Raw genomic sequence first — 18,211 nt, forward strand, 5'->3', positions numbered from 1 at the left:
AACTTTTTGCCCTAAAAAGTAAAGCTTTCATTTCTAACAAACTTTCTGAGTGTACCTATAAAATGGACGATTTCAAATAAATAACAAATAATTAAAAAAAAATAGAACATTAAATGCACCAAAAAATGCTAAGTTAAATGTACGTACTTTCTTATCTTCCTCCACAGACTGGATTTTCAGGGGGTACGACCCCACCCTGATTTCAGAGTGGGCATTTTAAATGCACAATCATTTTACATACCAAACAGCATATTTAGGACTATCTTTCATTTTGACACATTAGTGAGTGATTGCATATTATTGTTTGCAGGATACACAACCGGCTGGCACCACTCATAAGACTGCATTTTATTAAAGTCAGGTTGACAAACAGCCTCTGTGAATGATGGATGATTACTATTTGGATATTAAGACAGCTTAACTTTCATAATGGCTGTCACTTGTTATACCGAGTCTGTTTGGTTGTACATTAGTTGCATCGTTTCCCTGTTGCTCAGCAGGGCTACAGAGATGTCACAGATGTTTGGTCAGATTATCTGGTCTTATAGAAACATTTGCTCATGTAACTTTATGATGGCTATTTTGTGATCAAATGGTAGTCTTAGGCCTGGTGGTTGTTGCCCAGTTCCAAGTGAACTAATTGCTCATATCTCTGACTCTAAAGTTCTATCACAGTATAAGTACATATTTCACTCTTGAAAGCATAGTGAATGCATGTTAAACCATAGCAAGCATGGCAAAGAAAATATTAACATGGTAAAATACTGTAGGTGAATAGTATAGGAATGAGAAAATCATGGTAAAACATTCATAGCAGTAAAAACCCTGTTTTGAATTTGAAAAACAGGAGCTGTGAGAGAGAGACAGAAATGCAGAAAGGGTGAAGGGAAAAGGACATAATGTGCAATTTAGTTGTATGAATCCATAGCTAACCCGTTCGTCCCTCGATGGAACAGTTTGTAGGGGTTTAGATGTGATAAATGCATCTCACTTTATTATTATTACAAACAAAGCTTTTTTCTCCATTATTGTTCCCAGGGAATGTCATGAACAAGAATAGGATTGTGGTGGATGTACCCTACGTGTACCAATAATCATTCTTTGGGACTTTCAAATAAAGAGATGGCTGTCTTCTGCCTGTCTAATTTCAGAAATCACAGAAATTAAAAAGGAGAGAAACGCTGTATATGACTGTGACAGGGTAGCGTTACGGCCAAGCTATTACGGGCAGGAAGAGAGACTCAGAATACAGAAGCTGCAGTGGATGAAACAAAACACATTAACAAAACAAAAGGTCTATACAAAAACTCACAAACATAAACATAAACATAAACATAAACATAAACATAAACATAAACATAAACATAAACATAAACAGAGCACAGCAACACATACCTTCACCAACATTAACTCATGATCAACCTTTTTATACACCTGTGACTGGATCCTAATTAGTCATCATTTATACAATTTACAGCCCCAGCCACATTCCCACATGTTTTCTCCTCACACACACACACATACACACACACACATACACACACACACACATCTTATACCAGCAGGGCTTCCGCCCTGCCACAATGACTAACAATGTTTATCTCTGGAATGATTTATATCCTATATGTTCCCGTCTGTTTCCAATAATGCATTACAGTGGTCACTTTGCACCACTGTAACTCACGCACAGCATCACTGTCCTGTACAATACTTAGTGTGGTGAATGCAGGAGGTTTTGCAGATAGAGTCAAACACATTTTATTGCTGTTTGGTTATGGGCAGTTGTCAAAAATGATTAGACTTTATAGAACAATGTTGTACAGGATGACTGACCAAGAAGGAGAAACCTTCAGTTAAGATGTGATATTTTGTATCCATACCAAGTAGCACTTTAAGGGTTTAAGTGCTGGAAGAGCTTTCTGCAGCAGTGCAGGGGTTAACATAGTGAGGTTCAGCTGACTGGTAACTGCGTGTTTTATAAGTGTGTCTGTATGTGCGCATGTGGGTGGCTGTGCTATAGCAACCATCTTTTACAGTTAGAAGGTCATTGATTTGTTACTGAAGGATTTTTTTTTTTCTTTTCGAAGCTTTTTCAATGTGGTAAATCAATATAAAATAAAAGACAGACAAGCTTGCTGCTGCTGGGATGACACCCGTGTATTGTTGTAATAATACTGCGCATTATTTTTCTAACAATGGTACTCGGCAACTGCAAACTGGGACAGCCGCTCAACTGGACTTGAGTTACAACATTACACACTCTCTACAAACAAACCTCTTTGTTCTCCTCTTATACCATGTGGTCAGTGGGTGGTTGACAATTAATCATTCAATCAACCACCACCTGGCCACATTCCACAGTCTACCATTCACTGTCAATCAAACAATTAATAATTCAAGCCAACAATCAACACCCATGTGGCTGTGCAAATGGTGGCCATCTTGGTTACCACCGTGAGTCAGGAGTATGAAATCCAAAGTTCTTGTTTGTCTGTAATGCATTTCTGCCTACAACAATATATGAAACAACAGAATATGTTTTACTTTTTCCTCTGACGAACCACTTTATGGTTTTGGGTCCTGGGTCAATTGCATCATTGTGAGTTGCAGAATAAGGTATGTAATGCAGTATGTCTTTCACTTTTTTATATAAATAATTTGTGTCATTTGAGAATGCTGAATTAAAGCCCATTAAAAGGAACAGGACATTTAGACTGCAAATGCAATGACACAGGCTAACCAGCATCTGGATCCCTTTCTGTAAATCCGACAGCATATTTTAAAATTCTAATTGCTTTTAATTACTCCAGCTGCTGCAGTCACCCTGTGCTCCTCAGAGAGGATATTGCTGCATTGTCTTTGTGAGCAGCAGTCATAGGGAAAGGGCGTCACCAGACTGGTGTTTACACATGCTTGCCTGCGTGGCTCTAGCCTGTTGTGCACACACCCGCTGATTAACCTGTCCCTCCTCGGATTCGGTAGCATCTAGCCGTGACATTCTGCTGTGTTTCATTTTTTACAACTGCCAAAACTGACTTCGTTACATCATTACAGCAACCATTATTCCAGCCAAACAAATAAACTTGTAACAATACAAATAGCTGTATAGTGACATGACTTATCTAGCAATTTTCCATCACACAGACCTGATCTTCTTATCTGGCAAATAAGTCTCCATTTTAATGACCCAAGCCAGACATGTGTCCGATGGCTTGTTTTTGAAGAAACACAGCTTAAATCATCAGTACATAACCCCAGCTAGCCAGTGAGTAAGTTGTTAACTGAAAGCCTCCCCAGCCATTGCGAATCCTCAGTGACCCTCATTACAGGCTGATGGAGCTCTGACAGGAGAGGAGGCCTGACATTTCCACAGTACAAGGAGCTTCTTTGCTCACCGGGGGACATGAAGCGGACTTGCGCAGCCAGGAAATGTCATTTCACAAGGCCTTTGGCTGAAGGCTGTATGTTGCCATGGCCAGGGTTGTAAAGGTGACAGAAAGATGAATGGTCCTTGTTACTGCTTGATATTGATCATGGTATGTCTTTTATGCAATAGCTGACTGAGAACTAATAATCTTGAGGGACCAGAGCCATTCCTAATTACCCTGTTTTGCGCAAATTGTAACACAATTATCATGGGTCACTGCTTCCTGTGATGATAAATGTACTGATGTCATTATTTTTGAACAACATAACAATGGATTTGAAATGTGAATGATTTATACAAGCCACATATGCTGGTATTGGGATTTTTGTTTTATTTAGACATCAATGGACACATCTCCTGCCATCTGAAACCTGCTCGTCAAGCTTGTTCAAACTTAGAATATCTGTAGAAATTAAATTCAAATGTTTCCATACAGTGTCACAAAAACAAGTAAATAATTTGTCACATACATGGCATTATACATTTGTTTCAAATTTCAAAACACTACAGTTTTTACACCCCGGACAATTTTCTTGTCACTCTTGTCAATCCGGCTTCAAGCACATGACCTTTAGGCACCACTTAGCAGTAGCACCTAGTAACATAAGCAACACAGTGTCATCTAGATACTGGTAGGAGATTTGTCAGGGTGTACAAAAATGGATTAGTGGTGAGCAAGAGGTCTCTCTGCTGTGTGAGTTTTTTGTAACTGACCTGCTGTATTCATGCTCGGAGGAAGCTGGTACTGCCATCACTGCAGCTTCAGAAGACCAGCAGGAATTGCTCATACCACATCTTCAAAAGAAAATTGAGATTATGTTTTAAAAAAATGATTTCTGTGTTAACTGTTGTTTTTGCAAGTTTCAGTCACAGTGAATTTTGGGGAACTACAATTTTTTAAAAATCTCAACATACTCTGTTAACTCTCTGCAGTTTCCATTTGCCCTGAGTCAGCATTCTCTGTGTCTTGTCATTGAGAAACCCTGGCCTACTGCCAGAGCATCCCTCATAATGGCATTTTCTTGGACCTATCATGCAAACAGAAAATGGGCTTTTTTACAAGGGTACACTGTGACCTTGTACTCAACAGCAGTCAATTTGCAACGAATCCCATTAAGCACCATATTAGTTTATGTCTGTAAATAAACAAGGTGTCTCTGCTCCATAGCAATACAACAACATTGTTGACTTAGGCGGTTGTATAAAATTGTAACAGATATGAAAAGAGTCGCCCCCTCCAGGCCAGGGTTATAGACAAGTTGTGTGGGCATGTTGGCACCATGCTTGCATTACTATGCTGGGTGGCTGTATCGGTTAATGCCCTTTACCTACAGTAATTGTTTCTATTTTGTATATGGGTTTATACAGCAGAACACATGACTGAAATCATGCACTTTTAAGATGCAGTTATAATCTCCAGTGGCATAGCCAGGATTTTGTTTCGGGGGGGATGGAGATTTTTGCAGATGGTTAATAATTAGGGCTGTCAGTTAATCGCAGTTAAATTCTGTGATTAACGCATACATTTGTCTTGTCTCTCTTAGCAATATTTGTTGTTTCCTTGGCACAGGTTTGTTGCTTTTAGTTACAGCATTAGAATACAGAGCTCAATGAAACTTGCTCAAAGTACCTCGTGGCAACAATCTCTCCCTCTTGTCCCAAGACACCACCAAACTCCTCACAGTTCAGCAGCCACAACACAGTGTGTAAGACCCTTGTCCTGGAGAGCTACTGTGGCTGTTGGTTTTCATTTCAACCAATCTCTCAGTTACTTAATTGAACCAATTATTGGCTTAAATAGTCAAGATTAACAGGTGTTCCAGATCTTTAGCCACTGATGATGTAAAGACACCTAGAAAACCTGCTGGATAGGGGCACTCCAGGACCAGGGTTGGAGACCCCTGGCGTAAGGCCTTCCAGTTAAAGCTACAGTAGCATTAGCTGCGCAGTACATCATTTTTGCTGTACTAATTCTACAATAATAACATTAATAAATAAATCTGAACAGTGCCAACACTGTAACCTTGGCAAAACAATAGAAAATACATTCCAAATTTACAATAGCATCAGTAATGAGATGGATGCAATTGTATCAATTAAATATGCAATTAAAACCAAGATCAACTGAGATTTTTTTTTTTTAATCTCAAGATTAATCATGATTATTTTTTTTTAATTGCTTGACAAAATTATTCTGTAAGTAAAAATTAACTACACTCCAAACTTGCAATGTACTTGAAACTATGTAATGTACTAAGAACTATGATGTTTCACCTCACAAGCACATGTAGAACCACTCCTATGCAGTTATAAAACATACAAATGAAATAAGAATAACCTACGTTACTTGATGTTTAAATACCCAAGTCCATCCTCCTGTTTTTCATTGCAAACTTGTCGAGTACTTGGTCTTGGTTTTACAACAGCCATTTAAATCATGATTCGCATGGGACTAAAAAAGACTAAAAACTAAAAACTAGGTGTCCTCAGAGTTGGTCAAAAGCAGAGGACGTCTAGTAGTAACCTCCCAGACATGGATTAGTTTGTATCGAGGAAAGTCGATAAATAAAAATTAAATGCACCGTTAAAAGCATCCATCGGCAATTATGTTCTGTATTTTCGCCCGTCCCCCGAGGCCATCAATTCTATATTAATGTTCGACTTGGACATCTCATCTCACGTCAGTTTGAACAGTACATGCACACACGTTGTCCAATCAAAGGAGTCGAAGGCTGTATCTGGCGTAAAAATGTCAGGACTGCCCAATCACAACTAGAAATGAGTGTTGACAAATTTTTTTTTATTTTTTTTTTAAGTGTGCTTAGGTAGGCAGTGAAGCAAACAGCTTACGGGTCAGAGCTTACATGGGTTGGGACAGGGGTTTACAGTGTCGTAGAGGGCTGACATTTTTTTTTTCTCCCACGTCGTTGAATAATGAATTTCGGGCCGGGGTTCAAACCCCTAAAACCACCCCCTAGCTACACCGCTGATAATCACCCACTATGATAAGTCTTTTTGCAAGCCATGTAAACCTTGCTGTGCAAAATCAATCCTGTCTAGACTAATCCGGATCAATAGCACAGATAGTCGGTTTCATTATTATGCTCGCTCCACTGAGTGTCCTTCACTCCTCACAAGATGCAGCTTTGCATTTTACTGCAACACTCTGCTAGTGAGTCACTCTACAGTGCCTTCCATTGTAGCAGCATTCCCCACATCCTTTGACATGACTAGCTGAGAGTCATTGCACAAACTGTAAATACATTTTTAGGCTGTACGCTTGTTATATTGCACACTGACATTATTATAGTAATTGTCAGGTTTTTAAAAAGCATGTCTACAATTATTGACTTTCTTGGATAGGTTAAATAAAGATACTAATTTAGGGTTTCTTGCTTGAAAGCAAGAGCACCCTTTAGAAATGCCAATCGAGAAACTGTGTTTGTGGAAAATGAGCTCCTGCAAAGCGGTAACTGATAAGCTGCCTGAGCACAGTTGACAGGGATGCTTCAACATCTCTACAAATGAAGGGTCTGAACAACAGACACCACACACACACACACACACACACACACACACACACACACACACACACACACACACACACACACACTAGCACTCACTGGTAAATTAATAGTTGCTAGAAAAGTAATTTTCTGACAAGATATTGAAGAGTATCAATCTGGTATGATTAATAACAATATTACTCAACAAGAGAGGCAAGTGACAGCTCAGCCCAGCAAGAAAGAATAATACAGCATTTTACTCAAATTGCGCATGCAGTTGTACAGTTGCAGAATAAATGCTATTATGCTATAATCAAACATTACAATCTGATAATTCTTTGAAACATTACATTTGCAGCTCAGACATGATTTTTTTTACAATGTAATTGTGTTTAATTACTGTGTACCTACTGTCTACCTACTTAAAACAGTGTTTCAGCAATTATTAAGCAATGTATTAACTTCTTACATCCACTGGGAGCAGAGTGTTGAAGGGTGGCAGGGTAATGCACAAAGATTATTCTTTGGAACATTACTTTAGGTTTTCTCTAAGGGAATGTAAAGTGCTAACAGGTGAAACAAATTGTATATAACTGTTTGAATCCGCACTGCTGCTCTCGGTGCTATTTTTTCTCACATCACTGAATTTCGCTCCAGAGAAATACACAGCTGCATATTTAAAAAAAATAATATGGGTTTTGGGGCGGGACCCCTGCTTTGTTGCTGAGGGAGAAGGAAAGAGGATAGAAGACCATAAAAATGAGAATAAAAAGAATTGTACACTAATTCCCCTGCGTTTCCGTTTTTTAAAATGAGGTTCAAAGTGCCAAGGCGTGGCATTTTACTGAAGAAAGGAAATAGGCTTGAGTTATGAAGCTGCATTTTTATCTGTAGGAATCGGCTGTAGAGGACTGGCAATGACACCAAGTGAAACATTTAAACCAACCACAAGGTTATTGAAACACCATGCATGGGTTGTTCTGCCGAGTTTCATTATAAGAGTCACTTTCATACAAGTAGATCAAAACCATCAGCAGCAGAGTCATTTCTAATTTTGTCGCGTAAAGCCTGAGAGAGTGAGATAGATTCAGATACAGTCAATCATTTATCCTCTGTGGAATCAAAACCATGTCTGTATTCAGCAGTAATAACCAGGCTTCTCAGTTGTAATCTGAAAACCTTGAATTCAATTATTTCACGTGGTCCCATTATTTCCTGGTGCTTCTGCAATTGGAGTGCTGGAGAAATTGAACTTGCACAATTGTATTATTTTCAGTTCAGTTGTTAGCACACATTTGACTAGTTATTTCAGATCCTGTGGCTAATGTGAATTATCTATTGTATTACATTGTTCTGATCAGAGAATTCACTTTTTTATCATTTGTGAGGACATTTCAATTTGTGAGACACGTACTGTATTGACTGGTAGACATGGATTATGGCCCGTTTCTCTTGCTAGATTATAATGTATTAGTCTTATCATTTAAGACAGGCAGCAGCTGTGTGGAAAATATTTACAGGGTGTTAAATGATACCACTGACTGTGCCATTTGTTGATATTAAAATTTGAGCAGGGCCAAAAAATGCCATATCAAATATACAAGTAAAAGCATCCCAGGGCATTTTACTGATCAAAAATCTCAGCACGGACTTAAATCTGCAATATGAAAATTCGAGTGATGTGGTAGGCTGATTCAGTGTGAGTAATATAGTGCTACAAGCCAAAATCAGTATTGAAGATAAAAATCATTAATAAATGCATCAGTGTAGTTGTTATACCATATACCATGGTACATTTGCACAGTAATTTGACAGTTTGCAGTGCTTTTACTACGCAAATACCAAGTATTTACCACACTTTACCATACTTCCTTGTGTTTTGCCTTAATTGTACTGTGGTTTACTATAGTAAACAAGTTATCCCATACATCATTGCTACTTAAAATTAAGTTCAGAGCAGTCTTCCAGTCTCCAGGGTTACCATACTTGGGTGCATTCTCAATACTTTAAGTCATGACTGAGAGATACAGGGGTAGATAAAAGTATAGGCGCAGTGCAAATAATTGCGGATGCAAAATTCAAATTGCATTGCGGCCAGGCAGTTATTTTGCACTGCGCCCAAGCTTAAAAGCAATGCAAATTACTCAACGTGCACAAATAATGATCTGCAATTATGATAATAAGGGTCTCAATGAGTGCATCAACCTATTTAGCAACTGCACTTGCAAAGTTAGGAGCACAGAGAGCAGAAGTCGCTGTGTGACATTTGTGGAGCACAACAATACAAACCAAAAAAAATATGTCAGATGAAGGGCAGCAAAGTCCTCTTGGTGCACGGAAAAGAAAAGAAAAGTTTCCTGAGAAGGAGCTGAGAGTCCTTATGACTGAGGTCACTCAGCATGAAACTGAGTTGTTTGGAAAAGCCTCAGCCAACATCAGTTATGTTATATCATTGCAGGGCAGCAGTGTGGAGTAGTGGTTAGGGCTCTGGACTCTTGACCGGAGGGTTCTGAGTTCAATCCCAGATGGGGGACACTGCTGCTGTACCCTTGAGCAAGGTACTTTACCTAGATTGCTCCAGTAAAAAACCCAACTGTATAAATGGGTAATTGTATGTAAAAATAATGTGTAAAAAATAATGTAAATTGTATGTACAAAATAATGTGATATCTTGTAACAATTGCAAGTCGCCCTGGATAAGGGCGTCTGCTAAGAAATAAATAATAATAATAATATCCTTAGGAAATGAATTGGCCTGCCCTTTTTAGCATGACATCCAGAAATTTGCCTAACACTTTGGAAAAGGTGGATTGGGCTATCCCTCCAGACATTCTGAACGGAGCCAGAGGGAAAGTAGTGCAGAGAGCACAGCACTTTCACATGTGCAGGGATAGCAGTCCCTAGATTGGGGTTTAGCTCATCCCTCAATTCAGCTATTAAGTCTAGGATGACCAGCGGAGTGAGACGATAACACTTTAGCATGGCATCCTCCAGCATCCCAAACAAAGTGACCCTGGGAATGAATATGCAGGGTCTTCTTTGTCTTGCCCTGCTCCTCCGAACATGTTCCTGCCTCTCCTCAACAAAAGCCAAGTGTCGCCGCATCAGGAAGTGTACCACAGCAGCCATCCTGAAGCCAATGACAGGTCACTGCAGGTGTGTGGTTTTATACAGCTTTTAGTTACTCGCTTTTACAATGGTTTGCAAGTTTTTGGAGGGTGAGCAGTTGCCTAAGTGCAAAGCAAAATCCTCACATCACATTATAATGTTTGTGCCCCACTTAGTATCCAGATCCCACCCAATTCCATGCTCTTTTCTTCATAAGAATGCATTTCAATATAATTATAATAGATTAATGATGGCAAAGTGCACATTTGATAGCTGGTGCAGAACGGCAGGTGAACACCATTCTTTACATACGCTGCATTTTTAGCGGCCGGTAAAATCAGACTTTACGGCAGCTAAACACAATTTATGGCAGCATTATGGGGGCTTTGCACCCGTTTTGAATGTCATAGACAATTGTTTTTCCTGGGCTTAGATTAAGCACTGTTGATTTATTAAACCAGATTAATAAACATTTTTAACTACTCTTAACTGACTCATGTACGTGACTACTTCAGTTCTGTCTCCAATGAGAAATCGCTGAAAGAGGAATACAATCAGACAGAAATGTTATATTTAAATGCTATAACAGCTGCGCTTCAGCATTTCTTTTATTTTGAAGCTCAGAAATGGCAGTGTTCTCATTACTGTTCTGCTTTTGGCCATAGGATACTTGTTAATGAAGAGGAACATTTTGAAAGTTGAACCTCCCCACTGTGTCCTGTTAGATATTCTTTCTATTCTATATTCACATCCAGGCATGCATTTTTGTGAAAGGACATTCGGCCCATTGTGATAACACTACCCCCACCCCCACCCCCCCCCAACCAAAAATGAAATCAGTGTTTATCCCACACTGAAAGAGTACCTAAGGGTTTGTAACTCTGCTTCTGGATGGTGTGTATATATATATATATATATATATATATATATATATATATATATATATATATATATGATTGGCAGCTGCTGTTGTGTCAGGAGGCACGAGCGAGTGTCTGTCCGGGGTTTGCAGGGATTGCTGCTAATCTTGACAGAGGATCATTAAAACAGGCCCCTGTGTTAGGATTCAAAATTTCCTTTCCTGGTACATATTTTACACATTATTTCCTGTGGGCATCATAATGCATCATAATAGCTAATGGGTTTGATTTCTCTATTTTAATCAAAGTACAGCAGGACCAACAACATCACAATAAGTAGATTTCAGTAGCCCTGTATCTGCTCCAGTCATTTCATTTTGTATCGTAATATTTTATATCCTATGTTAGAAGTCTCTTGAGGGCTATGTGCAGATGTGTCTCTGGAATGACAGAATTAAAGCCTGCTGTGAACAATGGAGATACTGGGGATCTTTCTACAAACAGAGCTCCTTACTTTTAAACCTGAGCAGTTTCATTGCATTATTATTAGAGAATATTTAACTAGCTTTAAACAGTGTAGGCTGTAGACAATAATGTGGTTGTAGGTTGTTAATGAACCCCAGGCTTTGAACCAGCAGAACTAATTTCACATGACAACCACAGCAGAACACAAACAACCACCTATATGGAAAAACTCCAGTCACTAACCAGTCTGGACTGGAATGAAACCAAGGGACATTGGCATTGTACCCAATGCTACTGTGGTTTATTAACTAAGCTGAAATTATAAATACCACTCTATTGAACCAACCAGTAAGAACTTAATGATTTGTGATATGTTTCTGTGTTCTGGGCTACTGATGCTGCCTGTAACATAGACCATCTGTTTGTTCCTGAATCCAACAGCTAATTTTAGATTCTACTTGTCTGCATTGTGCGAAAGTAATGGGTCCTGATGCTTGGATCCACAAGGCAATACTTTCAAATAACATGCTTAAATGATCAGCAAATAAGCAGCACAGGAGCTTAAAGTCTTCTCAGTGAAAAGGTCTGGTGGACCTCTTTGCAGCTTGTGAGAGCAATGTGATATACAGTACAAGGCTGGGAGTTCAGAGCCAATGAGACGTGAAGACTATTTGGAAGTGGTGGGTATTCCCAATGGTTATGTGAGTTTTAGGATAAAGGGTGTCCACAGGGACAATTAGTACTTATTTCAATTGATTGAAGGCTGTAGAAGATAAGATTCTCGCTGCATGGTACACTGAACTGGAGAAGGAAAAGTGACTCCTATATAGCTAAACATTTCTGCTCCTTTCCAACAAAACACCCTTTGTTTGTTTTAGGTAAAATTAAATGTTGAAATAAAATGAAAACAAAATCTTTCACATGTTCATATGTTCCAAATGGCCACAATCTCTTGCGTGAAAGCCACATTTTGATTTTGATTTTACATAATCAAGACCACAGGGCACAATCAAGAATCAAGTGAAGTTTCATATTAACAGCATTTCTTTCTGTCTTTCTTAGAAAAGGCAAGAGATCACCTTCACAAAACAGGACGATTTATTGTGATTGGGGGAATCATCTCGCCAGTTCATGACTCCTACGGAAAACCGGTAAGGATTGAATTTAAAAGAATATAATACTACATATATACAGAACATTAAAAGTATTCTCATTATGAAATCTTTCAACTTTACAGAGCATAGAATTTTCTATTGATGTGAACTAAATTTTGCTGTAAATTGTACAAGACTTGACCCATAACAGGAAATGTTTACTGGCTGAATGCGTATATGTGATTCTGCTTGCATGTCCTGGAAAGAAATAACTTGCTGAAATTATTTAAACAAACCTGTTACTGTCCCTCTGAACCTGTGCCAGAGCGAGTAGGTAGGATCCTGGCAACAGTGACGGACAGATGAACCAATCAAAATGCTGAACTTTGTGAGAAGAGTTGGGAACCAATTAAATATTTCTGATTTGAACAGGTTGAATTTCAGCAAAAGACATTTTGATGGGAAGACCTGATGCATAACTGATGTGAAATGAAAATAATTACTTACAGCTGATATTATGACCAGGGATATGTTAATAAAAATAACAAAACAACTGTGATTATGTTGAAAAAGATATTACAGGGATATGTACAACACAGCAGACATTTGGACAAAGAAATGTGTTATGATTTAAACCCTACAACCTGTTCAGAAACAATTTGTTCTCTGTGATACAGTGAACCCTGTGGCATCAGCACTGGATTATCCATCTTCATTCCACTGATGATATTGCCCCTCAGTGTAATACCAGAGGAATTGATAGATAGATAGATAGATAGATTTTTTTTGTCATTTGATATTCTTTAATTCTTTAATATTTCAATATGCTCTCTCTTGAGGGTGAACTAAAATGCCTCTTGACTTACGCAGTCTGTTTTTTTATTCACTGCTGCTGTAACTCTCAAATCCTTTTCCTGATCTGTAAACCACAGCAGTGCCTTTCCATCATGCAAATGTTCCCTATTTTGGTTCTTTGCACCAAGACGTTTTAGCTAACGTGTGTGTACATTGAACTGCAGCCTTGCCAACTGAATGATCTAAACCACTGTTACTAGCTGAGTCTACTGCATATTTACTGCATACTCCTGCATAATCCTGAGATGTATTATGAGTAGGAAAATCCCACTGGTCCAACTTAAATACAGTGCTACCCCGTTTTAACGTGGTTGTTGGGGTCCATAATTGGAAACCGCGTTATTCGTGTTTCGCCTTATAACGAACATTGGCATTTTTGTTTCTGGAATGATATACAATGGCCAAATTAATATTGTAGCGTTCCGTGGAAAATGAAGGAAGGAGACCCACACAATTTGCAGGTACGACAATCCATGGTTTATTGGGACGATTATTACTGGCTCTTGTCAGCCTGGGCCATACCAAAAACAACAAACAGTCTTGCACATTCACACAGCAGCTTGTCTGACTCATCTGTCAGCTCTTTCCACATTGATGTGGGCTTTCATGTCCCAGCCTACCCAGAGGTCAATCAATCCTGGCTGAGGCAAGCTTACCGCTTCCCTGCTTACACACACACACAGGGTCTGTAGTCCAGTCATGTAACAGTATAAAACCTGGGTCGTTACAATATATACAGTATAATAGAAACTGCTATTCCTCCAGTTTAAAGTTTACACCACTCATTTAAATTGTATATATTTTTTTATAATAAATGTTGCAAACTGTAAATAAATAACACAGAATCTAAGGACGTTTATACACACTTGTATTGTTTTGTACTTATTTTGTAACATTAACAGTTTGTTTTTACTTTTAGAAAAAAAATAGAGTGCAAGCATATGTGTCCCAGTTTCAAGTGAAATGGGTTTAAATACAGCGATTTAAAACAATAAAACCCAATGTTTGTGAGTCAAATTGCTCATAAGTGGGGAGACAATGCGTTGATTGGGTCTCACCTTGTCATTGTAAAGAACAAAAAATCCCCATCAGGAAAGAGCACAGTACAGAATCTCGGTTACATCTCTCGTCGCAGTCAAGTAGGAAAATACCTGCAACACTGCCAATTATACATGCCTCTGGGTTTCATATTCTTTGTTGGCATGCAGTCCATGCTGTGCCCTGTCCCCCAGCCCTGCACAGTGATAGAGTATGCTGATAGCAGTGCAGTGCCAGAGGATGTGGGACTCTAGGTCTTGTCAGGGCACAAGACACTGCTAACCCCAGATGCTCAGCCTCCTGGGTGAGGTTTGCTAGCAGAGAGGCATGACCTGTGGAGGTGGATGGCCGCTAGCTGCAGAGATGAAAGGGCCTGTGTTGACAGGGGATTTGTGCCTGCTTCCATGGAGGTGGGAATGTTTCAAAAAATGTAAACCCATCTGCTCGGAAACCAAGATTTATTGTTTTTTCCTTCTGGCTGAAAGAATGGTCCCCAAACACACCTTCTCTCCACCCATTATAATTTAAACGACTCTACATGTTATATCAATAGCCTATAGGTGTTTTACAGAGAAACTTTAAAATAATAGCCGTTTGAAAAAGAAAATAACATAATTACAATATTCTTCTTGAATTGCAGGGCCTGGTCTCCAGCAGACATCGCCTGATCATGTGTCAGCTGGCTGTCCAATCATCTGACTGGGTTAGGTGAGTATTGCTTGTCATTATTTATCCTGGGCTCTGTACTAGAGTAGGGGTTGAAGTAATAGCTGAAGTTGTGGTAAATTAGCTACAGCAAGTACTGCACCCAAGCACTGTCTGTCTGGTTCTGGTCCAGTACAATGCAACAAAATGCTTTAGTACAAAATGAAAACTGTTGGTCAGTGCTAGCATCTTTTTACACTGCAATTACACTGTATATATATGTACACACATTGTTATTAATATGTAACCGCATGTAATTACATTGTAGTTAGAGACACTTAATGGTGCACAATTCCCTAGATTAATTTTCCAACTGACATAGAAACATGCAAGGAAACTCACCCTTATTTTTTGGCACCTTGATGCACACTCATTACTATAATAATGATAATAGTAAGTGAGCAAACCTTAATGAAAATATGCAGCATTGAATGGTTTAAACCTAGATATCCCCGCTCTGCTAGAGCTACAGCATTATTAACAAACATCCAGAGAATTTGGAAGCTGGTACATTGCTTTTGGAAACTGACAGAAGCTTGAGACATAGCAGCAGTTATAATAATCCATTAGCTTTATAATTTCATGAAGATTTCCATTAGCTGTTATCGCTGAAGAAAATAACCCCCGTCCCAGTGCAGTGATGTATCCCCATCATTTTGTCTTCAAACAAAGTTGCAGCTGTAGTGTACAATATGACCTTCTGCATTAAGGCTGTCTGATTTCTGTTAAACTATAGTAGAATATGTATTATGTGTGCACAGGTTGAATTATCGAGCATAAACAGAGGCAGGCATCAAGATGGGGTTTAGTAGTTTCTCTGTAGTGCTTGATAAGCCACAATCAACAGACGATTCATATCTATAATGTATTCATTTAAAACAGATCAGGAGGTTAAATATTGACAGAAATTGTGAAAACAGACAATATTCTCTCTCAATTGTTTTTTTTTCTATACTGTTACTGCATCTGTCCTCCTTCTCCCACCACCAAGGAACTGAGCAGTGTTTCAATATCAGGTCACAAACACACACCTATAATAATACAGTAAGATACAGTTATGCTTGGATTGAGGAACCCTTTTGGTTGTCCTTTTGAAAGAGTTAGAATCATCTTTAGAACTGACAACTGACACACAAACTACATTTTAAAATGCAATCTTGTTTGGGGGATATACTGCTATCCTTTATACTGATGGGTGAACGGACGACTTTGAGAATAAATTTTTGACAGTAAAAGGGGACAGATTTTTGCCTCGTATTAGAACTTTGACAAGACCGTTTTTCGTTTTTAAAATTAAATTTTGATTGCCGAACTAAAAAAACAGGTGACTTTTTGAAAGTTATGTTTATCTCCATAATATGAACATTGTATCCTTATTTCAACACTACCTGTGGGAGTACTGTGGGAGTAGCATATTCTTGACTGTGGGGTTTGTTACAATGAAGAGGACTGTAATAAGGCTGAACAGAGGTGAGAGTAGCGGTGAGAGTAGCCTAGAGCATGAACTAAAACACTAGCCTTTGAATGAGAAAGGATCCTATATATGCACTGCTGACATTTACATTTGCTGCTGATGCTTTCAACATAAATGTATTTGTTTTCTCATTATTTAATGGCAATAAGCAACCATTGGAAAGAGTCATGAGTGTAGATTGATATAGTTGTCTGTGGAGAAGAGGAGCATGTGGTTGGCCTGAGCCTATTTAACCTACCCTTGGTGTTACAAAGCTAAGGGTTCCCCAGTCTTAATAAGTGTATTTACAGTACAGCAGTTTGCTTTGCTACTGGTTTTGTTGAGGACATACAGTAAACTGTAATATCATTTATTTTACAGTGTTTGAGATGAAGGCTCGTGAACACCGATAAAGCATATAATGAACACAGTGTTCATTAAATACTATTTAAGACTTAGATAATGCTGAGGAATTGAACAGATGTATGCTGGCAGCTGTATTTGTTTATGTTTGCAGTTTCCCCATCACTAACAGAAAATGTAACACTAATGTAACTGGGAGGCTATTGGTTATTATACACCATCACAACCTTTCCAACCAATCAGATCACTTTGTGGTGTAGGATATGTCACGATACGCTGCAGCTTTTGAATTCTGCAGTGTATGAAATTGAACTAGTTTAAGCTGGGAAAAAAATAGCAGTCCATCACTACGACAACCGTGCAGACTACCGCAGAAGAGAGCAAAGTAAAATACAACAATGTCTAGATTTATTCGGGTATCCGAGAAAAACAAAACAAAAAGAAAGCAAACCGAGCATGTTTAAAGGTATTTTTCTATAAAGTAATGGCGTATAACAGCGCTGATTTGTTTTTAAGTGCAGTGAACTCAGACGGAAACATTCCAAACTCTACAAGCCTTGTCGTTTATTAGAATTCATAGTGTTTACTTCCTCGTACACAGGCCCGGATTAACCAAGGTGCACTAGGTGCACTTGCACAGGGTACAGTATTTACATCTACACCTTGGGACAAGGGAATGCCAGAAACTCTTTGACTCAAACGGGCTGAAGCTTGTTTGGATGAGAAGGTAGTTCTACATCTCTTAACTGTTTTAACTGTTGTATTTTAAGACATTCTTTTCCATGTTTTTGCTGTAAGGCAGATAATGAATAATTAATGAATGCTATGAAATTGATAATTGGATTACAGAGATTGATGTCGGTAGAGCAAATGCTTTTAAAACCTTTGCAATTAATGTTATTGCTGATTAAATCTATCCTTATCATTCAGGGTATTCCATTCACTCCCGTTCCAAGACCTTGAATATGAAGATTTGTGTGTTCTAATATTTTTTTCTATTTCTATTTCAAAGTCCTGTGGAGGTTTTATAATAGGTTAATATGTTTTTACCACTCTCCTATATGAATCTTTAAAGGAATGTGTTGGCATGTCATACATTTTAAACCCCTCAGTGCCTTATCCTATACATGCACATTAAATATTCCATTACAGAATACAATTACATGAATCATTTGAAATGTACCCAGAATTTGTGGCCGTCAGTATTTGTGAGATGCCTTCTTCAGTTGTTAAGAGTCACACTGGAGCTCCATATTATTTTTTTTATTACAGTTTACATACATAAACGAAAGTAAGTAAATTAGAGATTTCTTCACAGATCTGTTTATTCACGTTTT

At 38.5% G+C, this 18,211-nt stretch overlaps 1 protein-coding gene across 1 annotated transcript in view; it reads left to right on the forward strand.

Annotated features, from left to right (window-relative positions):
* The window catches only part of LOC117402516 (nicotinamide/nicotinic acid mononucleotide adenylyltransferase 2), a 47,979-nt gene that overhangs the window by 12,185 nt on the left and 17,583 nt on the right, over positions 1 to 18,211 (forward strand). The window contains exons 2-3 of the mRNA XM_034003741.3: positions 12,429 to 12,517; positions 14,994 to 15,061. Of these exons, the coding sequence (XP_033859632.1) occupies positions 12,429 to 12,517; positions 14,994 to 15,061 (157 nt within the window). The remainder of the gene's footprint in view (positions 1 to 12,428; positions 12,518 to 14,993; positions 15,062 to 18,211) is intronic.

The sequence above is a fragment of the Acipenser ruthenus genome, chromosome 10 (assembly GCF_902713425.1).
Source record: "Acipenser ruthenus chromosome 10, fAciRut3.2 maternal haplotype, whole genome shotgun sequence".
NCBI classification, from domain to species: Eukaryota; Metazoa; Chordata; class Actinopteri; order Acipenseriformes; family Acipenseridae; genus Acipenser; species Acipenser ruthenus.